The 27,530-nt window shown below is 35.5% G+C and overlaps 1 protein-coding gene across 3 annotated transcripts in view; it reads left to right on the forward strand.

Moving 5' to 3' along the window:
* ATP6V1H (ATPase H+ transporting V1 subunit H) overlaps window positions 1–26,941 on the forward strand; it is a 112,291-nt gene extending 85,350 nt beyond the window's left edge. For 2 of the 3 annotated variants that reach the window (XM_037506640.2, XM_054692266.1), the window contains exons 13-14: window positions 7,388–7,501; window positions 26,435–26,940. In XM_037506640.2, the coding sequence (XP_037362537.1) occupies window positions 7,388–7,501; window positions 26,435–26,495 (175 nt within the window). In that variant the 3' untranslated portion in view covers window positions 26,496–26,940. Of the gene's footprint in view, window positions 1–7,387; window positions 7,502–26,434 lie in introns of all 3 variants that reach the window. The other variant, XM_054692267.1, reaches the window with a different exon arrangement.
* The last annotated feature ends 589 nt before the right edge of the window (window positions 26,942–27,530 follow it).

Here is a 27,530-nt window from a genome sequence, read left to right on the forward strand (position 1 = left end):
TTTGATGATAGAATTTACTAGAGGGGCCTCCCGGCTGGTGCAGCGGTAGAGTGCTGGGTTGCGAAGCTGCCTGCAGCCTCTGCAGTACCGGTTCGATCCCCGGCCAACGGGCGAGGGTCCCGCATGGCATGCAGACCTCTCCTGCCACTCACTGCTCCCCTTAGCAGTGTACTTCATCAGTCTGCCTGTTCTATTCCCTGCTCTGGCTCTGGTGAATTCTCTCACCCTCTCGCGTTTCTGACTATACCCCAGTGCTTGTGTAAATAAATAAATAAATCTTAAAAAAAAATTTTAAAAAAAGAATTTACTAGATTAAATGATGTGCTTCATGTTACGATTTTGATAAAGAGCAGAGCTGATGTATTAGATGTGATATTTTAAAGTACAGTATCTGCAGCATCAACATAGTCACCAGCAGCAGCACAGCCCATTAGTAAGAACCCTTGATGAGCACCAGGATCAGAACCACACCCAGCATGGGCCCCACCTACAGCATTGGGGACCAGGAAGCCAATAATGGGATGGAAAATACAACAAATGGCACCATAAGTCCTCAGGGGAATACTGCACTGAAGAAACAGAACAAATCATTACAATCCAATCACAAAGATATGGAAGGGCTATTCATTTTATTGGATACAGAGTTCATAATTTCTATAATAAGGAAATTCAATTAAATGGAAGAAAACAAGCCACAGAAAAGTTGATGAAAGATATACCAGAGAATTCATAAAAACAAGTGAATTGTCTGAGAAATAAAATTAACAAAGTCAAAGTTGAACCTATACATAAGAAAACAAAGGAGATGCAGGATGTAAAAAAATTAATAAATGAAATGAAAAATGTTGGAGAAAGCTATGAAGTAGAATAGACTAAATGGAAAATTAAATTAGTGATTTGAAGATGAGAATGCACCAAAAAACAAGGTAGAAGAGGAGAGCAATAAAGAAAATGGATCATTTCAAGAATTATCTGACTGCATGAGGAAAGGCAATGGGGGAGGAGGAGAGAAAAGAGATCAGAGAACTTAATTAAAGAAATAATAGAGGGGGCCTCCCCGGTGTTGCAGCAGTTGAGTGCTGGGTTGTGAAGCTTCCCGCAGCCTCTGAAGCGCTGGTTCAATCCCCAGCCATTGGGAGAGGGTCCCACATGGCACGCAGATCTCTCCTGCCTCCCACTGCTCCCCTCAGCAGTGTACTTCGTCAGTCTGCCTGCTCTGCTCTCCCCTCTGGCTCTGGTGGGTTCTCTCACCCTCCCATGCTTCTGACTGTACCCAGTGCTTGTATAAATAAATAAATAAATCTTTAAAAAAAAAAAAATAGAGGAAGATTTCCCAAACTGGAGGAAGGAACTAAAAATACAAGTCCATGAAACTAAAAGAACGCTAGAACACCTAAAAAAAAAAAAAAAAAAAAAAAAAAAGGCCCACACTAAGCCACATAGTAGTGAGTGTTCTAAAAGTTCAAAGACAAAGAGAGACTATTAAAGATGAGTAGGAAGAAGCAGCAGCTAATCTATGAAAGAACCCCAGTCAGACTAACATCAGGAATCTCTGGATAAATACTTTGGGCAAATAAGAGAATGGAATAATGTGTTCAGAATACTTAATGATAAAAACTGCCATCCAAAATAATCTATCTTGCAAGGCTCTTCTTCAGATATGAGGGAGAAATCAGGGCCTTCTTAGACAAACAGAAACTGAAGGAGTTTTCAAACACTACACTCTCCCCCCATGAAATGTTGAAAGGAACTCTTTTATCTAAACTGGAGATGAACTGAACTGAATGCAAGAACAGGACAAGAGAAAAGAACCACAAAAATTAAGGTCAAAATGATAGCAACAGACTTATATATCAGCAATTGCTCTAAATATAAATAAATTGAACTCACCAATTAAAAACACAAAGTGGTTAGATTTGGAAACATTTCACCTTTTTGCTGCCTTTTGGACAGCCATACTTATATCACATAAAATAGATTTTACCGTTAAAAAAGCTAATGGGATAGGGATGGACACTATATAATGATTAAGGGAGAATTCATTAGGAAGACTTAACACTCATAACATATTCTTACAAAATTAAAGTGCAGCAAAAGGGCCTCCCTGGTGGCTCAAGAGGTTAAGCACAGTACTGTGAAGCGATTCACAGCCTCTGCAGCACGAGTTCCATCCCCCAGCTGGCCAGGGAGCTACACACATGGTACAGCAGACCTCTCCTGACTCACCTGCTGCTCCCCCCAGCAGTATTTTTCCATAGATCTGCCTGTTCTGTTCCTCACTCTGTCTCTGGTGAATCCTCTCACCCCCGTACCTCTAGCCTGTACCCCAGTTCTTTTATGCATAAATAAATAAATCTTAAAAAAAAAATAAAGGTAATATCAGTTCTGAAAACCCATTGTAAAAAACACATTCATGACAGGGGCACTTCAACACTTCCTTTTCACCAATGGACAGGTCAAGTAGACAATGAATAAGGATATAATAGCCTTAAGGACCACATATGCTTTATAGACATTTATAGGGCACTGTACTCCCCAAAAGTTGAATACACATTCTTCTCAAGTACATATGGAACATTCTCCAGGATTGACCACATATTGAATCACAAGACAAGTATCAATAAATTCATTAAGATTGAAACCATACCATGCAACTTCTTTGACCATAAAGGTATCAAACTAGAAATCAACTACAAAAAGAAAGCAGAAAAAGCTTCCAGTACATGAATACTAAATAATGCACTGCTGACTGACTATTGGGTTAATGAGGAAATCAATAAAAAATTCGAAAATACCTCGAGACAACTGAAAATGCAAACACACCTTCCAGAACTTATGATGCATAGCAAATGTATTACTAAGAGGGAAGTGTAAGTAATACAGGCCCACATCAAGAAAGAAGAAAGAGGTCAAATGAATAACCTTAATTCTCATTTCAAGGAACTAGAAAAAGAAGAACAAACAACATCAAAAGCCAGGAGAATAAAGGAAATAGTAAAAATTAGAACTGAAATAAATGAGGTAAAAATAAAAAAAAAGATGGGCAAAAATCTCAATGAAACTAAAACTGGTTATTTGAAGAAATAAACAAAATGTACAGACCTCTAACTAGGCACACAAAGAAAAAGAGGAAGAAAACTCAAACAGGATCAGAAATGAAAGAGAAGTTACAATATATTGCACACATTCAGAAGATACTTTGAGCATTTGTATGTTCATAAATTCAATAACCTAAAGGAGATGGACAAATTCTTAGATCGTACAACCATCTGAGATTGAATGGGAAAGAAATGGAAAATCTAAATAGATTAATCACAAGCAGAAAATAGAAACAGTAATCAAAGCTATCCCCCCAAAACACTAGCCCAGAACCAGATGACTTCACAAGTGAGTTCTGTGACTAATGATGAGGTAGTACCTGTCCCGCTCATTTCTTTCAAAAAATTTTTGAGAAAGAGGGAGTACTTGCAAATACATTTTTTGAGGGCAGTGTTACTCTAATATCAAAACAAAACACAGGAAACACAAACATTGAAAAATTCAGGCCAATTTTTGTAATGATCAGAAACAAAAATCTTCAACAAAATCTTAGCAAACTGAACCCATCAAATACATTAAAAGGATTATATACCATGACCAAGTGGGATTTATATCAGGGACATAAGATTGGTTCAGCAGCCAAAAAATCAATCAATATATTCACCTGTCAGTAAAACAAAAGATAAAAACCGTATGAATTTATCAATAGAGGCCAAGAAAGCATTTGATAAGATTCAAAGTATGTGTATGATGAAAACCCTTGAAAAAATGGGAATAAATGGAACATATCTCAAAATAATAAATACCACATGTGGCCAAACAATAGCTAACATTTTCAGTGGTGAAAAGCTGAAAGCTTTTCCATTTAGATTAAGTAGAAGACAAGAATATCCTCTTTGACCACTACTGTTCAACAAAGTATTGGAAGTCCTAGCTAGAGCAATTAGGCAAGAAAAGGACATAAAAGAAATCTCAATTAGGAAATAAGTAGTAAATCTATTATTACAGATGACATGAAAATATACAGAGAACCTTAAAAACTCCACAGAAAAACTAATTGAAACAGCAAAGTAGCAAGTTACAAAATCAATACACAAAAATTAGTTTCTTTCTTACATGCAAATAATTGTCTGCAAAAGGAAGATATTAAGAACATGATCCCATTCACAATTGCACCAAAACAAAATTAAATATAATAAACTTAACAAAGGAGGTAAAGGGCTTATACAGAGAAAATTATAACATAATGTTGAAGAAATAGAAGACACAAAGAAATAGATATGCTCTACTCATGGACTGGAAGAATAAACATTGGCACAATTGCCACCTTATCCAAAGCAATATACATTTTCAGTGCAGTCCCTATCAGTTCCAGTGGTGGTCTTCAAAGAAATAATACAAATATTACCATAAAAGAATCTGAATGACCAAAGTATTCCTGACAAAAAAAGAGGAAGAACAGTGGAATCACACCCCCAGACTTTGAACCATACTACAAAGCTATAATAGTCAAAACAGCATGGTACTAGAACAAAAACAGATACACAGTGAAATAGAGTTGAGAGCTAAGAAATAAACCCACGCCGTGTGGACAGTTAATGTATGACAACGGAACCAAGACAGTTGATCTATGGCATTGGAGAAAGAAAAATCTCTTCAATAAATAGTGTTGGGAAATTGGAAAAAGAATGAAGGTAGACCACTATCTCAAACCATACACAAAAATCAAATTAACTGGATGAAAGAATTAGTTCTAAGACCTGACACCATAAAATAGATGTAAGAAAACATAGGTGAAACATTCCATGACATAGAGTTCAGTGATGTCTTTTTGGGTTCATCTCTAGTAACAAGGAAAAAAGAAAGGCATATAAATGAGTGGGACTATACCAAAATAAAAGGCTTCTGACAGAGAAAGAAACTATTTAAAATGAAAAGACAACTTACTGGATGGGAAAAAAATATTTGCACACCATATATCTGACAAGTGGCTGAGGTAAAAATCTGTAAAGAACTTGTATAACTCAACCAAAAAGAAATCAAAGAACCCCATGAAAAAATGGACAGAAGAACTAAAGAGGCACTTCTCTAAAGAAGACACGCCACTGCCCAGTGAGCACTGAAAAAATGTTCATCATCACTTATTGTCAGAGAAAAACAAATCAAAACCACAGTGAGACACCACCTCATACCTGTGAGAATAGCCCACATTAAAAAGATCAAAAATGAGAGCTGGCAAGAATGTGAAGAAAAAGGAACTCTCTTACATTGTTGGTGGAAATGTAGATAGGTTCGACTCCTAATAAAACAATATGGACATTTCTCAAATGATACAAAACACTAATTTGAAGGGAAATATGAAGGGAATATGAAGGGAATAGTTCATTGTGGTACTATTTACAATAGCCGAGCTGTGGAAACAACCTAAATGTGGTAAGTACAGATGAGTGGATGAAGATTTGGTATCTATATGCCCATGGAATTCTACTCAGTGATCAAAAAAGATAAACTCTTGCCCATTTACCAGAACATGGTTGGAGCTGGAGGGAATTATGCTAAAGAAGATAAATCAGAAAGACAAATACTGGATGGTGTCACTTTTATGTGGAGTTTAGAGAAGCCAAACAAAAAGTCAGATAAAGCCAAACTAAGAACTAACACTAGAAAATGGAGTGTTAAGCACTGCAAACCTCTCCTGTCTTGCCAGCTGCTTCTCTTAGCAGTGTAGCTCAATAAATCCGCCTTTTCTGTTCTCCACTCTGTCTCTGTTGAGTTCTTTCACTCCTGTGCCTCTGGCATACACCCTGATTCTTCCCCGCAACATTCTAGGCTTTCTATTCTGCTCGGTTGTTACATTTGTCTATTCCTATGCCAATTCTAAAAGGTAATTATTATCTTATAATAAATATTGCTGGGGGGAGAGTAAACTCACTCTTGAATTGAGCTTACTAGAGGGGAAAAAGGGAAAGGGGTGAAAACAAGATGGGGAGAGTGTACAGCGGACTAATTTGGTGTACAATAGATGTGCTAGCTGAGGGTGCTATATGTTAACACCACTTGAGGGGAAGTCCTATACTTCTAGCACCCAAACAATGTTATAAACAAATGTTACCTAAAAAGAAAAATTAAAAAAAAAATATAGTACCTGGCACACGACAAGATCTCAATGCTTGGTTACAGTTATACTGTACTTTGTAAAATACTCAGTTTGATGTATTTTTTATGAAGATACTTACAAAAATAAAGTCTCTCACTTCCGTCTACTCATCTCTTAGGTTCCTTTAACTGCTACAAAAATTCTATTATATTTCACCGACTTCAGTATTGATGTCAGCCACTGGACATTGTAGACTGGAGAATCCTCACTGTCATGATGGAGTTAAGATACTGTTCACAGACACACCCTTGCAAAGAAACAGAGAACATCCATTTATGAAACAAATAACTCTTTTTACTTTACTTTTTCATTTGTAGTACTGGATGTCTCAGAGTGTTAGGGGCTTCAGTGATAGAAAGCAATATCAGTTGTCAGTCATCTTGATGTTATTGACAATAGCAATTTTCTCTTTTGTTTCGGTGCCCAGGAGGTCAGTAGCATATTCCGTGATTAAAAGAAAGGGCAGGTATCTTAAAAATTAGTAGTCATTTTCAGGAAATTAACATGTCCTCTACTGAGTCCTTTTTAATCCTATATTCCTACTATCTACATCTCAGCCCCTATCTATTTTACAGTATGGCAACTAGTAAACTTAATATCAATCTGATATTATTATGGATATTAGGCTGTGTTCAATATACTGAATTTTTTTTTTATTTTTATTTATTTTATTTTTTTTTGTGGGACCTTCGCTGGTGGCCGGGGATCGAACTGGTGCTGCAGAGGCTGTGGGCAGCCTCACAACCCAGCGCTCAACCGCTGTGCCACCAGGGGAGGCTCTTCAAGATTCTGATTTTAAGCATGCCAGAAATACTGGTAATAATGGAATTTATACTCAACTACCTAGAAAACTATAATCTAGAATATTGCAGTTATCTGTGAGGTATTTGTCTCTATTAAGAAGTGAGAATAACAATTGAATTTATCATTAGGAAGTCAAAAGAGAAAATGTTTGAAATCTTCTAGCATCCAAACAATGTTATAAACCAATGTTACCTAAATAATTTTTTTTTAAAAGTACAGCACCTGGCATACAAGGAAGGATATAAAAGGCATGTGTTGGTTTACTTATCTATATTATAATTACATTTTTAAAGACCTTAGGCTCCCTGGCATTTGACCTTTTGCTGACTAACAAAACAAGCTTGAAAGTAATCACAGCATCTTCACAAAGTGACTTTTATTCCGTAGGGTTATTGAACAGCTTGGTGGGAAGCAACTGGTGATGAACCACATGCACCATGAAGACCAGCAGGTTCGCTACAATGCTCTTCTGGCTGTGCAGAAGCTCATGGTGCACAATTGGTATGTGTTGCTTTTTCCTCCTGCTCACACTTTCTGCAAGACCTCACTTGCCATTCCAGTATCTCTTTATGTAAATGCTCTGATGAATGGTAATTTTGTAAATTAGTGATTTAATATATATCTAGAAATATATTTTAGTAATCAGAGCAATGAAATGTTACTTTACTTTTTATTGTATTATTTTTATTGAAGTAAAATGGTTTAAAACATTGTACATAATTTTGGGTGTTACAACACCCTGCCCACCACCAAAGCATAATCCTTTATCCAAACATAATCCTTCATCATATTCTGTTGGCATCTTTTCTGATTTGATCCTCTCCTATCCTCCCTACCTCTCTGGTAGCATCAGCTGTAGCATCATAGTCAGATTTCTCGGGTTTGTTTCAGTTTAGTTTTGTCTGTTCCTTTTTTTTGGTTTCTCTATATTCCACAAACAAGTGAAATCATTCAGTGTTTGTTGTTCTCCTTCTGACTTATTTTGCTTAGCATAAATCCCCTCCAATTCCATCAATGTTGGAAATGGCAAGATTTAATTTTTTGATAGCTGAGTAGTATGCCATTGTGTATATATACTAGTTCTTATCCACTCATCTGTCATTGGACACTCAGGTTGTTTCCATAACTATTGTAAATAGTACTGCAGTGTACATAGGAGTGCACATATCCCTCTGTCTTAGTGTTTTGGCATCTTTTGGGTAGATACCTAGAAGTGGGATTGCTGGAATGTAAGGTAGATACAGTTAAAAAAAAATTAGAAACGTTCATACTCTTTTTCTGTAAGCTGGACCAACCTACATTCTCACTGACAGTTGGACTTCTGATTAGAGACTCTCATTTTGCATGGTTTACTATTCAGCATATGTTAATCTGAGTGTACTTCCCCAATTCACTTGAACACGCTAAGCTAAGATTCAGTTCTCACATTTCATTCATGTAGCCTTTTGCTTTTAAAGCTTACCAGTGCTTTTATAAAGGAAAGAATTAATAATGTTTTAGAATGCTTATGTTTGAGATTATAGGGTTTAGGAGAATATCTAGGAGTGCTACTGTGGCATCATGTGTTGAATATTAGTATCTTAATACCTAAACACTTTTCTCGTAAATACTGACATGTCTTTATGCTTTCAACAACTACTTTTTGAGTATTTTATATCCTTGTGTTTAGTGTTGGGATATAGATATAGTGGAAGTGAGTGCAACTTTACAAAGGATAGTAAGAGAAGTCTTCTCTGAGTAGGCCACCTTGGCTAAGCTGATGTAATAATGATTATGAACTAGCTGACAGCTCAGTTATTGGGAGTTAGCATTGCACATCGAGGGGATAAAAAAGCATTTTTATACTCATAAAAGGGGAGAATACCAAGAGCAGTAATGAGCTAGTGCTGATGTCACCTAGTGAGTGGAGGGCAGGGATTCCATTATATCCAAATGCCCAACACTGCACACGCCATTCTCCTCAACAAAGAATTGTGCTGCCCAATGTGTCAGTAGTGCTAAGGTTGAGATACTCTTAATTTGAAGGGCAGTGTGGGGGCTAGCATGGAAAAAGATGGATGAGGTGAGATTAGTGGGGTCCGGACTCATAGTGTCTGGTAAGTTGTCATTTGTTTCTTACTTTTATAAGATAAGTTGAAAGCCATTGTAAGATTTTTAAATAGGGAAATGACAAGATTTGGTTTATGTTTAAAAAGATCACTTGAGTTACTCTCTGAAGAATAGATTGTACTGGGGTATGTGAGCAATATCATTTTAGTAGGTTCTCACGTAATGTGGAGTAGAGATGGTAGGTCACCTGAACTAACACCATACAGTTGAGACAAAATGGACCTGGGATGGACTTCAGTGCAATGCTGGCGGCACTCAATGTACTACACACATTTTCGCTTTCTTCATATCTTCAGTGCAGAAAGAATGAGATCAAATCAGAGGTGAACTGAAAAATGCTTTTTGTCTCTGTAGCAGGAAGAAGAAATTTTCAGGTCTGTCAGTAAAATATGGAGTAGTCCCCTGGATTTCTTTCCTTGTTTCACTTTTCTAACATAAATGAACTATTTACTAATTTCATCTCTCTTGGTTTATGTCTCTTTAGTGATATTAATTTAAAGAATGTTGGCATTTAAGTAAAGTTCAAGACTTTTGCAACCAGTAAGCCAGATGTTTTTCTAAAGTTTCTATCAAGTTTTATTTTCTCTACTTGTTGAAATTAGAGTTGCTAAATATCTCTTATTTTATTAATAAAAATAGTTTCATTTTAATAGTTTTTTCTCTTGAAGAATTTGTTGTGGCATTTTGCCTTTTTTATGTGTATTTCTGAATATGAAAATAGTAAAGATGGGTATAAAATAGGTAGTGAACCTTTTACCTTTGCCCATGGAGAAAATTTTTTGATGGAAGATTTTTATTGTTCAAAGGATAGTGCATTGAAGATAAAACATTTAAATTTGAAGAAAGACTAGAATTCACATGTGACCTATATATTTTGTGATGACATACACATTTCTATGACTGTACCAGAAAACAAAAACTGCTTAATTAATAGCAATTTTTCAGTATGGTAATATGAGACCAAATAGAATACCATTTGGAAAGCAAATCATCTTTGTGCAGCTTTTCATTTCATTTTTGCATGTTATCTGTGGTCGTTGTTTTGCTCTAGGTCACATGTACAGATTTCAAACACACTTTTGATTTTATACCTTAAATAATTTTTAGATTTTTTGATATTGCATTATTCCTAAAGTTTCTGTTGATTACACTAAATCATAGCTATGGTTCTAGTATCATTAACATTTAATTTTGGGGGCTGTACTTTTTTTTAAGTATTAGTTCAAAAGTATATTTTTAGTATAAATTGGATACTTACAAAGCCATAGGACTGGATTGTCTATCTTGATTTTTATTCTGTTTTAAGGAGTTAAATACTAAATTTCTGATAATGTGGAGAGATCTCATTTACATATTGATAACATGGAGCATAGAGTTATAAATCCTGTGAAAATATTTAATTCTCTTTCAAGATTTTATGATTGATTTCAAAATTATTTTCATGAATTGCAGTTGTTCATTCAAATAGTCATTTTTTTCTCCTATCCCATTGCCATCTCTTTTAATGTGGAATACAGGATTACAAATAACCCTAACTGATGTGCATTAGGAGTGGGGGAGGAGTGGGATGAAATAGAGTTGGGATGGAGGGGACAACTGGCATGCACTGGTGATTCCCCTTCTGTCTTACTCCTACCCCCTCACCCCTCATTCAGAGTCACTCTCACATTTCCCTGTAAATGACACAGGAGCTTTTCCTGTCTCCACCCCCACCCCTCAACCTTCCTGGTGTGTCTTGAGAAGTGCTGCATTTTTATACTCATAAACTTGTCAAAATATAAATACAATGACAACCTACTCGAGAACTTATGTATATAACTTCAGTTTATATTTTACAATTTAACATCATAAAATGTCATCATTTTTCTCCTACAGAATGATTTTAAAATGTAATCAGCCTCTAATTCAGGAGCAACAATATGTGCATATGGACAGCTCAGGACTTCAGGAAAGAAACACTGAATTTTGTAGGTAGAGGATATTATGTAGAATTTTCTATTTGTTTCTAGATTCTTTTTCAACTTTTTCTTTTTCAAGCAGAATAGTAAGTTATAAGAGTGTTACCCTCATATAGAGCTTTTGTTTGTAGATAAGTTATATAGCAGAATTCACCAAATAATGGTATGGGTGTTACTGCTTTCTTCACTGATGTTTTTAATTGCTTAGGATATTTTTGTTATTCTGTAATAACATAGGCATAAATATAGTGATTAAAATAGTGACTTACGAACTGAATGAAAGAAAAAGATTTTATGTGTTTTATCTTTTTAACATTGATAATCATGTTACTAAAATATTCAATGCAATTTTTAATTGCCATGAAACATTTCTAGATTTAACATTTTCCATAATTAATTTAGAAAATTGTTATCTGTCTTTGACTGCCTGGAATTTTCTAGATTATTCTCAGGACAATTTTAGTGGAGGATCCTTTGAATGTCTTTATTATCATGTAATTGTGTATTTTTTCAAAAACAAACATAACAGGAGTTTTTGAAATGTGCAAACCAAATCCCAGTAAACAGGAATTCTTTATTGCTCTTGTCTCAATGTCAGTTGAGCAACTCACAGGCCCCAGACTAAAGTAGCTTCCATGCAACATATCAGCCTACATAAACATTTGGAAGAGGTAGATAGATACTGAGTATTTTGATAGGAAGTGAAGAAAATAAAACTACTAGTGGATAATGGAATCTCTGTATTTTATAACTAAATATAAAGTCAAATGCAAATTTCACACATAAATTACCTGTGATTAAGGTGTAAGTATCTGTGGATCAAGTTCATGTTGTGGTTTTGTTTGATTAGGGTTGACTTCTTAGACAAATAGATACTGAAATTGAGTTTTAAAGGACTGATTAAACACAAAGGAAAAGTCTGGTCCAGAAAGATAGGAAGAGAATAATGAACTAACTTGCTTTGCTTTGTAATAGTTTCTCTTCTATCTCTTTCAATGGGTGGGACACTAACATTTGTAGTGGCATAAATATTTCATTTCATGGACTTCATTCTGTGTGTGTGTGTTCTTGAAATAATTGAATAAATATAAATATAGGATAAAAATAATTCAATAGGATCAAGCAGATTTTATAGTTATTTATTTAAAAGAATTAATTAAGTTTTTGAATTATTAGTTTCCTTTTTGTGTGTGTACCATATCCAGATGTTACATTTTCTTTGGGAACTGAACTGACTTGTTAAATTTTTGACACCATTGGAAATTTGAAGAATTAATTTAAAAAATGATAAGGCTGTCATTTTAGAGATACCTTTTGATGTAAATATTCTGTAGTTGAATTTTCATTAAATTTATAGAATTATTCAGACATTCAGTAGGTAACCTATCCTAAATTTAATTAACGTGCAGCTTATTTTCAGTTCTTACAATTTTAAAAATTAGTTCAGTAAAAGAATACTAGAGAAACCAAACAAAGGATCAGGAAGAAAGACAAAACTTGCAAGATCACCACAGATGAGAGTTATAGCAGAGGAGAGGATAGGGGTCAAAACAAGGGGGGGAAGAGCACAAGGACTTGTGATGATGGGTCATGGGAGCTATGGTGGCAAGAGAAGTATGGGAAATACACTTGATGGGAGAAATAAAATGTCCAAAAATTAACAATGATGTAAGAAAGTAATGTAAAAAAATAATTTAAAAAATATACAAAAGTGGACCTCCCTGGTGGCACAGCAGGTTGAGCGCAGCCTGTGAAGCTATCTGCAACCTCTGCAGCACAGGTTCGATTCCCAGCCGCCTGGCAAGGGTCCCACATGGTGCGGCAGACCTCTCCTGTCGCGCCCGCTGCTCTCCTCAGTAGTGTATTTCAGTAGATCTGCCTGTTCTGCTCCCCACTCTTTCTCTGGTGAATCCTCTCACCCTCCCACGCCTCTGGCCTATACCCCAGCTCTTGTATAAAAATAAATAAATCTTTAAAAAAATACAAAAGTGGCAGTATCAGGGCCAGTTTTCCTTAAAGATAAAATTTCTTATACCTACACAATATCAAGGCTCTAAAATATTTCCATTACTTACACCAGAAGCTTCTGCCTTTCTTTTCCTCAAGTGCCTAAAGGTTGTGTATTTGCAGATGCCCCCCCCAAAAAAAAAAAATACAAAAACAAACAACAGCAACCTGGTGCCTGAAAACCCCAGGCTTTTCCTAAATGGCTCAGAAATACCATATGAGAGAACATTTTTGTATTTGCCTCAAAAACTGTACTGGTTCTATTTGTGTGTAGTTTCCTATGTGATAGAGTGGTTATTTTTATCTCTGCCCTTCTGTGTCTAAGTTAAGCATGGGATACTTATTAGGTAATTCAGTATGCGCTAAAAAGATATGAAGTATAAAACAGAGGTAGAGCACACCGGTTCAACACAGTGTTGTGGGGGCTAGGATTGAAACATGGGTAAGTGTCATAAGAACCTGGGAACTGTGCCTCAACCACCGTGAGCCTTAAGGAGACAATGCTTGGGTAAATCTTAATACTCTACAAGGGGTTAGTTGGTGAAGATGTGGTAGAGTATAGAGAGAACTTCTAGGCAAAGGTTCATTGTGGATATGCTGTAAGTGGGAAGCCACAGCAGTGTCACCAGATGTTAAATAGTAAGTCCAGGAGCTCACAAAAGCTAAAAGTCCACCTGTGTCATGCACACTAGCTTAGTATTTCAGGGAGATAATAAAATTATAGTAACCTGAATGCTAATTTTATTTCTTTAGGAATTTTCTTTTTTTAATAAATAAGAAACTAATATTTCTGATGTAATGTGAACTGTATGTTTTGGCAAATCTGGTACAGCAGCTCAACAAGATCACAAAGGAACCAAGAATCATAAACCTTCCTGCTCCCCTGTCCTTAGGATCTAGATTTCATCCTCCTGGTTGTAATAAATAGTTTGTGGTGAAGTGAGGTGCTTTGAGATTATAAATACTTTTTTTCCCAGCAAACATTTGCTCTTTTTTTTTTTTTTTTTTTTTTTTAGCATCCATTGGTGTTTCTTACCTGAGTCAATTATTATAATTTGTCAAATGCCTTTTGAAATTTTGTCTTTTTATATATGTGTGTGCCTTTTGAGTCTATGGTCTATTGATAGATAGATTCATGACTGCATATGAAACTGAATGTTAAGAGCTAAATAATAGTCAGTGTAAAATCTCGTCCGGGTTGGGGAGAGGCTAGAGAAGGAAAGAATGGTCACACACTTTGCATTCCAGGCTCAGCTCTTCTGAGCCAGCAAGAATTGTATCTTACTTTCATTTCTCTTTCCTTCTAGCACCTAAGTATTATTTAATGTAGTGATTTTTTGAGAGAAATGTGGCTCAATATCAACTCCCCATCTCAGTTATAAGTTTCTGAAAATGATATTATGTCTTTGATCTTGTTAGTGTGTTCTTATGAAAGATGTTAATAGTCTTTTAACCATGGTTTTCACCAGAAGTTAATACCTGAGGTTTTATTTGGCATACCAAGAATGATTGTTCAACAATTTTAACACACTTTTAAGAAATTTAATCATAAGACATTAGTTTTCTTCAGTTATTAGGCATTTAATTGAATGAAATGTCTTATTTGGTTAGGTGAGCATCTGTCATGGTTAGTGTGTTAGTAATGTTAGTAAAATATTTAGCAAAATTTTGAGACTACATTTTTCATTTTGTTCTGCTCCATAAGAAAATTGTGTGTATATGTATGTGTATTTACATATATTACATGCACATAACTATTTTCTGAGATTTTTTTTTGTATATCCAGCATGTTTAAATCATACAAGTCATCATCTAGACAACCTGCAACAATTTTGCTGTTTTTTCTCTCAAGAAATAGATGTTATTTTAAGTAAAAATATATGTTCTGACTTATTAACATTTTCAAGTTGCCACTAGATGATTCTACTAGAACAAAACAAGAATAAGTTGATGAAAGAGCAAAGACCTTGGTAAACTCAAGGTCTAAATCTTGTTCTTTATCTTTACCAGGAACGGTTGGTTTGAATAAAACAAAAATCTGACTCCAGTTAGTTTAAATATAAGAATATATATTATGAAAATGTCAGGGCAGCTCACAGACTCTAATGCTAAGGTCAAGTCACAAAGTTGCAGCTAAAACTGGGAATGTGAAAGCTGGCAAGAAGTAGCAGCAACTTTTACCATCTCCCTTTCCATTTGGCCACATGGCTTCTCATATTTATATAGTGCATCTCCTACTTCTTTCCTGCAGACTTTTCCTGCCCAAGACCCTGTTGTGATTTCCTCCACAACAGCAGGCTGAACCTCAGTGTCTTCATGATTTCCTAGTTGAGCTTTCCACACTTAGCTGGGTCTGTTTGGGTGTGACATTCCAAATCCCTTGGCTTGGGATATTCCCTTGCTTCCTGCCTCTTCTATCCGTTGGTCACTTATCTTTCCTTTACCTGATGGAGGAACAGATTTCAATTGCAGCGAGGAGTTGATTTTTTTGGACACAATGAATTTGCTCTCTGTGTGATATATCCAGTTATTTATTATTATTTAAGGGTAAATTTTACCACCACTTCAACTTTACCAAAAAATGTTAATAAATCAGAATATATGTTTTTATGTAAAATAACTTCTATTTCTTGAGAGGAAATACTTAAAAATTGCTTCAAGTTGTCTAGATAATGAACAGTATGATTTAAACATATCTAAAAAGATAGGGCTGGTGTTCAGAAGCAAGATATAAGCAGTATTGATAGATGTAATCACTAGAGGGGAGGTTGATGTCATGGAAATGGGTAGGATCACATTTAGAATAACTGCTATTAATTCCTCTACTTTAATGGCATTAGATATGGTTTTAAGTATTACTTGTCATCTAAAATATTTAATATAGTAAATTTTGATTTACTCTACATTTTAAGTTTCACTTTGACTTTTTTCCTCCACTAAATTGATTTGTCAGTAGTCAGTGCTCTTCAGGCCTAGTTGTTCATATATTATGCTTTTAGAAACATCATTAACTTTTTTTAAAAAATAAATTTTATTTTTATATTCCTCATACAATTGCATTCCCCTTATTTTGACCCTAATCCCTCCCCTCCCCAGCTCCACCCCCCATAGAATGTCTCTTGTTCGTAGTTGTTTGTTGATTTTGATATTTTCTTTCTTATAGTTATTCTTTTTTCCTGGTCCCTTATTTAAGTTTTCTAGATTCCTGCTATGAGTGAGACCATCTTTTCTTTTTCTTTCTGGCTTATTTCGCTGAGCATGATCCCTTCCAGCGCCATCCATGTTGCTGCAAATTGCATGTAAACATCATTAACTTTTAATTTGAAATAGAGAATTCTTTCCAAAGAATAATAAAAGGGCAAGCCACTAATTTCAGTCTTATTTTTTCCAGCTTTAAAAAAATTTTCCACTCCTGTTTTTTTGCTTAATCTTAAATTATGTGCTGATCTCTCAACTGGCATAGATGATGTTAATGGCATAGATGATTGAGGAAGCTTTGATTATGTTTAGGGTTCATGGTCTTTTAAACACCATTCCTTTTTTATTATTTATATATTTTTATGTCATTGTTCATTTTTAAACAATGTTTGCCTCCCCTCCACCCCCAGGTGTAGTCCCCATAGAATTTCCTTCACCAATGCACCCATGCACCATCACCACAGCATCCTAAGCTCCTCCCTCCATTCATCTGATCCCCCTCCCTCCTCTTCCCCTGCAGGATGTCTCTGGTTTAAAATTGTCTGTCTTTGTTTTGTTTTGTTGTTTTGTATTTTTTTTACTCCCCCCCCCCATGTCTTATATGGTTTGTTTTTTGTTTTGTTTTGTTGTGTTTTCTGATTTTTTATTTTTCCCCCTGATGTCTTACATGGTTCCCCTATATTCCTCCGATAAGTGAAACCGTCTGATATTTTTCTTTTTCCTTCTGGCTTATTTTACTGAGCATAATTCCTTCTAGCTCCATCCATGTTGCTGCGAATGGCATGAGTTTATTTTTTTGATTGCTGAATAGTATTCCATTGTATATATATACCACATCTTCTTGATCCAGTCATCTATTTTTGGGCATTTGGGTTGTTTCCAGGTTTTACCTATTGTAAATAGTGCTGCAATAAACATAGGGGGTACAAGTGGTCTTTCTTTTTTTTTTTTTCCTTTTATCCACCTTTTTATTTTGAATCAGTGTCCTTTGGGTAGATACCTAGGAGTGGAATTCTGGGTCATATGGTAGCTCCATTTTTAGTAGACTGAGGAATCTCCAGACAGTTTTCCATAGTGGTTGGACCAGTTTGCACTCCCACCAGCAATGTAGGAGAGTTCGTATTTCACACCACATCCTCACCAACATTTGTTGTTGCTGTTTTTTTGGTATGTGCCATTCTTACTGGTGTAAGGTGGTGTCTCTTTGTGGTTTTGATTTGCATTTCCCTGATTATAAGGGATGTTGAATCATTTTTAAATAATGAGTGTTCAGTGCCAGCCCTGTGTTGTATAAAGCATGTTGCCATCCTGGGATGGAGTGCAACAAGTACATGCATACTTTTTTTTTTTCATTTTGTGTTTTTTATTTTTTTAATATATTTTTTACATCATCATTCACTTTTCAGGACATCAAAAAAGTTTTATTTTTATTTTTTTAATTAATTTTTAATTTTTTTTAATTTTTATATTCCCCATACAATTGCATCCCCCTTATTTTGACCCCAATCTCTCCTTTCCCCGCATCCCCCCATAGTGTGTCATCGTTCATTTTTAAACAGTGTTTGCTTTGCCACCCTCCTCAGGTGTAGTCCCCATAAAATTTCCTTCACCAATGCACCTGTATACCATCACCACAGTCCCCTGTGCTCCTCCCTTCCTCCCTCCCTCCAATCCTTCTCCCTCCTCCTCCCCTGCAGGATCTCTCTGGTTTATAATTGTCTGTTTTTGTTTTGTTTTGTTTTGATGTGTTTTGTATTGTTATTATTTTTTTCCCTAATGTCTTATTTGATTCCCCTATATTCCTCCTATAAGTGAAACCATCCGATATTTTTCTTTTTCCTTCTGACTTATTTCACTGAGCATAATTCCTTCTAGCTCCATCCATGTTGCTGCGAATGGCATGAGTTTCTCTTTTTTGATTGCTGAATAGTATTCCATTGTGTATATATGCCACATCTTCTTAATCCAGTCATCTATTTTTGGGCATTTGGGCTTTTTTCAGGTTTTACCTGTTATAAATAGAAGCACATTCATAATTGTAACTCTAGGAAAGTACTATGTGCCCAGTTATACAGTGGACCTAGTCTAAGCCCAGGAAGGTTCTGGGAAGGGGGCATTCTAGGAGCTGTTAAAAGATCATGAGGAGGTACCCAGTAAAGGGAGAGGGAAAGAGTTGAAGGGTGAGTTTAAATATGTGGAAGCCAGAGAGCTCCTGATGCACCTGAGGAATAACCTGTAGATCCAGACAGCTGGTTTCTGGTTATGAAGCTAAATATAAAGTTGGAGGCATAAGTAGTGGCAATATCATAAAAACAATCTTTACTGTGCTGAAAAGTTTGAACTCTTTCCTGAACACTATGGGATACTGCAGAGGGACAGTAGAAATAAAAATTATTACTTTAGAAACACTAATTTAGAGACAGTGAGGGCTAGTAAATTGTAGGGTAAGACTGGAGGAAAAAAATGCCACTGAGGAAAGCACAGATTTAACCCAGGCCATGGATTATGAGAATGTCCACTTAGATAGGCAGAATCAGAAGTTGACGAGGGTGTAATACAGAAAACTGGAGATAAGTTGGATGTGGCCAAAAAAGAAAGAGGCAGCTAGTGATTATCATGGTTTATAATTATTGTCCATTCTTAATTACCAAATGAAATCAGATGAGCAAGCCAAAACCTCTTATCTCTTTGAATGATGTGTTCCAAATTTGCATAATTATTCTTTAAATAGATTTGAGACTTTTTTCAGGTGATTATAAATTCACATTGCAAAAATAAGTGCCTCATGTATTTTGGTGAAATGATTCTCTAAAGAATAATTTTGTTATCTAGGAGATACTTTAACTTAGTTATAAAGTGATTTAATTCATTTTTCCCTGTACAGCATTAAAACATTGAACTTACCGTAAATTGTTGTTCCTTTACTGTGGATTTAATAGAGCTTTAAGCTCATTAGAGTATGCTACAAGCAGACTAATTTAGAAAGATTTTAAACTTTGTTGAGCAGTCACTAATAATAGACTGGTTTAGGTTATGAAGTAGTTGATAGATTTAACTGCTGGTGTCTGGTCTTTCAGTACATTTTTTTATAAAGACAAATGCATCCTTGTTCAAGTTCTAACTTTTCTATGGAATTCTTCACTGACTTCATTCAGTAGTTGTTAAGCTCATAGTGCTAGGCACTGATCTAAATACTGAAAGAAGGTAAGTCAGACACACTCTCCACTTGTGCACTTCAAAGTCTTACATTCTAAATATATTTCAAAAAAGGAGCCTATAATAAACCTTGAATGTGAATTTTGCTTACATATGAACTTTGCATGCCATCTTAGTAACTGATAGAAAATAGATTTTATTCTTTAAAATGTTGGTAATAGACTAAAATTTCTCCCACACTGCACCTTGTCTAACTAGTTTTTATGTAATTTGGTTGTTTAGGGCAAAGTCTGCAATGTATAGATTACTTTTGGTTGTGAGTACTTGCTGATCAACAACCAGCATTTGAAATTTATTTTTTTTAAAAGATTTATTTATTTATACAAGAACCAGGGTACAGGTCAGAGGTGTGGGCGGTTGAGAGAATTCACCAGAGACAGAGTGGGGAGCAGAACCAGCTGACAGACCAAAGACACTGCTGAGGGGAGCAGCGGGCGAGGCAGGAGAGGTCTGCCATGCCACGTGGGTTTCTCCTTGGCTGGCTGGGAATCGAACCCATGCTGCAGAGGCTGCGGACAGCTTCAGAGCATGGCGCTCAATCTGCTGCGCCACCTGGGAGGCCCATCCTTTGAAATTAAAAAGAAATTCTGCAGTCTTCTCCCAAACCACATGGAATTAAACTCGAAATCAGTAACAGAAAGATAATAGAAAACCCCAAAATGTGGAGAATAGACAACAGATTTGTAAATAGCACTTGGGACAAAAGAAAAAAAAAAACCTCAAGAGAAATAAAGTATTCTGAACTAAATGAAAATATAACATCAAAATTTGTGGGATATAGCGAAAACACTGCTTACAGGAAATTTATAGCATTGGATGCATAGTTTAGAAATGAAGAATGTTTAAAAATCAATAATCTGTTTCCAGTTTATGCAACTGGGGAAAGAAGAGCCAGTTAAATCTAAAGTAAGTAGGAGAAGTAATACAAAATCAAAGAAATTGACAACAGGATATCAATGGAGATAAAGGAGTGAAGCCAATAAACTGACTCTTGGAAGTCAGTGATTTTGATAAGCCTCAATCTAGAGTAACTAAGGAAGAAAAATAAGATGTAAACTACTAATATCAGAAAAAGAAACCCTGGTTTTGGCTGATGATTAATTTTATAGCTAGTTTTAAGATTTTACTAGTAGGAAAAAAGACTGTCATTGTGAATTTTGCCTAAATTGTTTTTATAATAACTTTGATGCATTGATCTTAAAATGTATATTTTTTGTTTCTTAGGACCAGAACTCCCATAAATAGACTCCATTTTACAATCACTGACCTTTTCTTTTTTTAATTTTAATTCCATAGATCACCTCTTTAGGGGTAGTCAGTCAATTCATCTTTGATTTTAGATTTTGTTAGAAAATGAAGTGGCTAGTGACTATGAAAATATATTTGTGAAAATAAATCAGGAGCCTGTACTGTGATGGTCTTAAGCTTTTTATTCGCACATATATATATGATGATATGTCTTTAGCAAGTGGGAGGTAGAATAATATATAAGTACTATGAGGCAGTACTCTATGTAGTGATTAAGAATGTGAATTTAAAATCAGACTTGGGTTTTAAATATCCTGCCTTCCCACTGACTATTTATTCTAACTTTACAACATTCATTTATCATTGCTTAACTCTAGTTCCTTATCTTTTATAAAATGGGGACTTTTATGGATATTATTCTGAAGAGTACATAAGAAACTATGTCAAGTAGTGCAGTGCATAGTAAACAGTAGGCACTAAAAATTGATACATGTGATCTTAATTCCTACTTCGCCTAGTCTGAGATTTTAAAATACAGTTTCTCTATATGTAAATACTTACTTTGGGAATTTCAATATGTTTCTGTAAATTACATGCAGATGAGAGAGAGAGAACTGTTTTTAACATGGTTCAGTTGTTATATAGGAAAGTGAATTCATAAAAAAATTGTTTTCTTTGTGGTAATACTCAAAATCTTGATAAAAGCTAACTCAATTTACTACTAAACTGTAGAGGGCTAGCAGTAAGGAAAGCAAGATTATATAAAATACTTAAAATTTATTTTTTCTCTGCCAAATAGAAGTCTGTGTTGTAAACAATTATAAAGCCCATGTTTTCTAACATGAATTGTTTCTACAAATTTAGAGAATACTATTTCATTTATAATTAATATTATACCCACTTGTTTTCCAAAACAGAATATCCAATGGTTAAGAGAAATATATTTTGTGTCTCTGTTATAGTTTTAATAATTGTTGTGATAAACTCATGGGATGTAGAATTTTTGTTAATGAAAATTTACACACTGAAAGAAGACTAGAAAAAATGATTCTAAAAATGATAGTAAAAAAATAAAAATGATAGTAGCAGTAGGATTTCTGCCTACCTTCTTGGCAGCCAAGGCAAAAAGGAAAATAAAGGAGACTGCAGTTTTCATAGATTGATGTGCTTGTCATGAGAAAATTTACTTTTTCCCTGGTACTGAATTATGTAAGTGAAGTTACCCTGCAGTTTCTGGCATTAAATTTTGTAGTTGATGTTACCATGTGTTTAAATTATATTGCTGAAGTTAGCACTCTTAATGATATGACTATGTGTGCAATGCAGTTTTAAAGGAAGAATGAAAATATTTGACTCTTTAAACAACCTTAATGAGGGTTTGTTAATTAATGAGGGTTGGTCAATAATGACCAGTTAAATGCTTCCTGACATCTAACAGAATAGAATAGGATATAAGATTGCTAGGTAGTACCTCGTAGAAACTGGAAAACAGTTTTTTCACTATTATAACAGACACCTAAGCATAGATGTTTTATAGCCATCGACAAAAGAATCAAGTAGATATTTCTTAATCTAATGTACACTCTTTTTTAGCACCCAAAATGATCTCTTTTGTGAGCTGTTTCATACTTTAATTTTTAAAGCAGGGAGTGCTTTAAATTATCCTTGTTTCATTTTCAAGGAATTTGGAATGCCAAATGATTTGAAGTTATGGATGAAGTTAAAGAAAAGAAAGTATTCAATTCTCAGATTTTGCTTCTTAGGTAGTTGAAGCAAAGATATTGACATCAGATTGCTATAGATTGCTGTTACAAAATGGGCACTCTTTGAGTGAATTGTAAGTTGAATTTTTATTGTAGAGAAAGACTGACTCAATCTTCAATGATCAGTTTATTTAAAATGACTCCTCTGGAATACTTTGTTCTAGATATGCAATAATCCCCTTGAAGTAATATCCACTATAGTTTTTCCTTTTGCCTGATAGTAATGATAGCTTTTAAGCTGAAGAAATTATTCATACCCTCTTATTATTTTCTAATCTATAATAATAGGAACAGTGTCTCTGCACCTCTGGGCTCATATTAGATGCCAGGTATATGGAGAATTGAAACTGATCCTGGTCAAGGACATTGCTCACTTTCTTCCTGAGCAAGTTATTGAAGATTTCTGAGGTGATAACACCCATCTCCCAGGGATGAAGATGAAGGAGTATACTATGGGGGCATACCTGTAATCAACTTTCTGTGATGGTTTGTAATAAAAAGTAGAGTGTAGCAGCCATTCTATACATGCCTGTATTCAGCTCAGTGCTTGGTGTCAGAATTCAGAGGTAGTCATTCGGTAAGTCTTGGAAATGTTTTCATTGACTACATGTTGTCATTTGATATTAGAGGAGAAGACTTAATGGGTTACAAGCCATGTTCAAAGCATCAGATTGTCCCCAAAGCCTTATATCCACTAGTTTCTATGTATAATACAATATCTTCTTCAGTTGAGCTTCATTTCAGCACCCTTTGCTATTTGACAATCTACATGCCTTAGCAAACGTAGTATTTTAAGAAAGCCTGAGGAGGAGAATTGGTTTTTCTTACCATGGGTGCCATCTGGGCTCTTCTCCCGTGAGACTTTGGAAATTTCATTACCTACAGTATCTCAACAGGAGTTCCATCTGGAGCTCATGCAAATTCTTTTGAACCCTTTACATGTATATGTGTCCTTGTCTTTTGCCTAAGTTCTAAATTGCATAAACCCTTGTTAACAGGCAGAGGAAAAGAGGACCTGATTTTTCTGCATGCCTGACACTAAATTGTGAATGACTCGGAGTGACCTTGTATGTAGGAGAAAAATGAAAGTATAGTAGAGCATGTTATCCATTGTAAATACCTTTGACCAGGGAAACAAAGGTCCTGTATTCAAATTCTCTGTTGGAAAAACTTGCCTTCGCTCTCTTTTAATATTCCCCCTGCTTTGATCCTTCTTCAACATGTCTCTTTTGTGAAGAAATCAATTATCTTCCCCACCTCCAGGTATTCACTGTTTTCCTCTACATAATTAAACCTGGTGTGGGAAATGAACTATCCTTCATATCACTGAAAGGGATGGAGCAGATGGGGACTTCTGTGTGACACATCCACAAGGACACTTTTTCTCTTGCCAGTTGGCCTGGAACTTACATTTAGAACATGGTCTTTGACTTGGTCCTTTATTGAAAGAACCAAAGCTTGTTATTGAAGGGTCACATGGTATCATTGCATAAAATCTGAAAATGTTTTCCAAGAAATCATTCTAATGAAGAGGAAAAATAATTTCCTCCTAGCTTTCTGAGTTCTTGGTTGAGACTATTCTAGTAAAAGACAGACTGTTTTTCTCCTGAAAAAACAAAGTTATTAATATGTTATGCCTCTTGTACATGTGGGAAGTATCCAGGAAACAATGAAACAAGTTGCTTTAGATTTTAGGTTTAAATGGCATCTTAATAAGGAAGGGGGTGGGAATGTAGGCCTACTAGGAAAGAGTAAATAGTTTTTAGGAAAGATGAGTGGGTCCTTAGAAGAACAGATGGGAAGTATGACAGTTTGTGACAAAGTTTGTCTGCGTGTAGTATAGACTTCTAGTCTCTTTTCTTTTGATAAGTTCTCTCTGGTTGTTAATATTCCCGAATAGGGGATTTATGACAACTGACTCCTTTGGGGAATATTTATCTTTAGGCAGATAAGGGGAGTTCAGAAAAAGTCTTTCCTTGCATTTAGGAATTTTTAAGGGCCTACAGATCAAAAAAATATTTCGGGGGTGACATTCTGCTGCCCTTCAGGCTAAATAGTCTAACGTTCAAAATTGGAATACATGAAGGCCTTGCTGAAATGAAGCATATATAGTTTCAGGCTTAATTCCATATACATATATATGAGTGATCTGGAAAATTTGTAGTAAATATTATACTCCACCACTACCTCCTCCCTAGCAAACCTGTACAGCACATATATTCCTTAGTTGCAGGCTCCCCCAGAGAGGTGGCTTTTATAGTGATTGTAGCTTTTTCCTGTCTAATAAAATATATAGGATAGTGTCTCTTTTGGCCTTTGCATAGACACAAACTGCTTACTTACTATTAGTTGAAAATAAGATCTCCAATTGTTTAATTTATGTCAGGTAGTATTAGTACAAGAAGATTATAGGCTTAACTAAGATAACTAAATAGACAGTGATAAGAACTTTCCTATATGGAGAACAAAAAAAAGCCATAAACCACACTCATGTCATAGGGAGTGTCAGTCATTCTCATACTACTTGTAATTATAATTCACCTTCATAAGCTTTCCAGGGAGTCCTTGACCCCTCCACTAGTTCACAGAATCCTCTTTCCTATTCTGAATGTTTTTTTCGCAGTCTTGTTTTATATCATTGATAGTGTTGAACTAAGGCCTAGGGTTGTGCCAGCAGAGGAAAGAGCAGGAAGTAAAACACTAGGTCACTACACCCCTTATTCTGTACCTTTGTGGAGAAAGGCCAGAGGATCACATTCGTCAGTGGCCACCGTAGGTATCCAAAGGATGTGATCTGGAGGGGCTCAGATAAGGAAAGGTTTAATGGCTAGTTGATGAGTGGGGGGAAGGATGATGTTGACCTGTGTGCTCCTTCCAAGAAGGGCACCTTCATACTTGTAACCCTCCATTAACACTGTGAGGGAGTGAGGGGTCTTCTTCCTGTGTGCAACCTCTGGGGACCAGCCATGAAATGTGGAGCTGGAATGAACAACCAGGTCTCTATTCCTGTTATTTTATAGGAGGGAACCTTTTAAGTAATCTTTGAAGAATATCTTTTTCTTATCATAATTAGGTAGTTCAAAGATAGAAGTTTAGACAGCTCCTTCAAGTAAATAGGAAAAAGATTGTTTTCTGTCCTGGAATTAACAATGATACATATGTGTAATTAGAACTAAGTATAAACATATTATAGATGCACACTCAAATTTATTTTCTGAAGGAAAATGTGATTTAAAGAGCTTGGCAATTGCTACTCTAAGTCACAGTTGCCTCATCCAGAAAATGAGACTACTTCTCAGTTCTTGTGGTTGGTCTGTGGTTTCCATATAAACATCTTTATGGAAGGTTTAAATTGTGTTAGTGCAAAATGAATGTATAACTCATAACTCCTATAATGTAGTGATCTTTTTTAAAAAAATTTAATTTTTTTAGTTGCGGTAGCATTGGCTTACATTATTTTTGGTATTTTGGAAGTGTCGTGATCCTGATGTTATATTCAGTGATTTGTTTTCATTTGCTCTAGGTGTAGATATCTTGTATTCTTCAACTTCAGCACTTTTGCTTTCATGTGTTAGTCCACTTACTCATAAAGTTGATTTCTGAGCTGCTTAGGTTGTAGATTAAGGATAAGCAAGACTTACCTAACTAGTAGACTTTTCCTGAGAAGTAATTACATTGCTGGGTAATCATGTGCAGAATTACTTGTTTCTGTGTGTAATGACTTGTTCACATATGGTAAGTAGAGTATTTTAAATTCATATAGTACAGGTGTCTTGGAGTTTGGAACAAAGTTGGTTTTCTAGGGCTATTTTATTTCTAGATACTGAAGTAAATATATCTGACAGGGTTTGTTGTATTTTGATTTTGAAAAGAGGTTTTTGTTGTTTTAATTCTGACTTGCCTTGTTATTTTATTTTATTTTATTTTATTTTTAGGGAATATCTTGGTAAACAGCTCCAATCTGAGCAACCCCAGACTGCTGCTGCCCGAAGCTAAGCTGTGCCCTCCAGCCCAGGAATCTCCCACCTTTCCACTTTACCTCTGATGGAACACCTGGAGTGTGAATCTCAGTAGTTAATGTCATGAACAAATAATTTTTTATTTTGCTTAATAATTTGCATATGTTGTGTAGCTTTTCCCAGTGCTTATTTCTGATAAAGGTGTTTGCCCGTTAAGTTGTATAAAAGTAATTGCTTTCTGTATCTAAGGAAAATATAACTGTTACATATTCTGCTTATAATTCTGTATTTATTGTTCTTTCAAAATTAATATAGTTATTAAAGGATTCATATCCCATTCTCTTTCTCTTTTTACTCATTCCTTACTTGGATTTGAACAAGTTCACCTATTGTCCCAGCCAAATTAGGAGAATTGTTGCAGAATAGAGAATCCCAAATAAATATTTTGAAATCATGTATATATCTATATCAGCTGTCCCTCTATCCACACATACACATTGCAGCACTCCTCTGCTAATATTTAGAAAACTTTTTTAACATTTTAAATTCATTTGTAACTTCACACCATAAGAGATTTGCTTTTCTGTACTTTTTTTCTTGGACTTTAATAGCTCAAGTTTGTTGTCTTTCAATATTTCTTGGTTTATAGAGACATTCTGCAGGGGGGAAGAAGGGAGTTGGCACAAAACATGGGTGGGAAGAGCACAAGAGACTATGGTGATGGGCCTCCCCGGTGGCGCAGCGGTTGAGTGCTGGGTTGCGAAGCTGCCCGCGGCCTCCGCGCCGCTGGTTCGATCCCCGGCTGCTCCCCGGCCACCGGAGGAGGGTCCCACATGGCGCGCAGACCTCTCCTGCCGCCCGCTGCTCCCCTCGGCAGTGTATTTCGGTCCTTCTGCCTGCTCTGCTCCCGGCTCTGGCTCTGGTGAATTCTCTCACCCTCCCGCGCTTCGGACTGTACCCAGTGCATGTATAAATAAAACAAATAAATAAATAAATAAATAAATAAATAAATAAACATGCCTCTATTAGGAAAAAAAAAAAAAAGAGACTATGGTGATGGTACATGGGTGAA

Source organism: Talpa occidentalis, unplaced genomic scaffold, assembly GCF_014898055.3.
Source record: "Talpa occidentalis isolate TD23 unplaced genomic scaffold, MPIMG_talOcc4v2.1, whole genome shotgun sequence".
Taxonomy (NCBI): domain Eukaryota; kingdom Metazoa; phylum Chordata; class Mammalia; order Eulipotyphla; family Talpidae; genus Talpa; species Talpa occidentalis.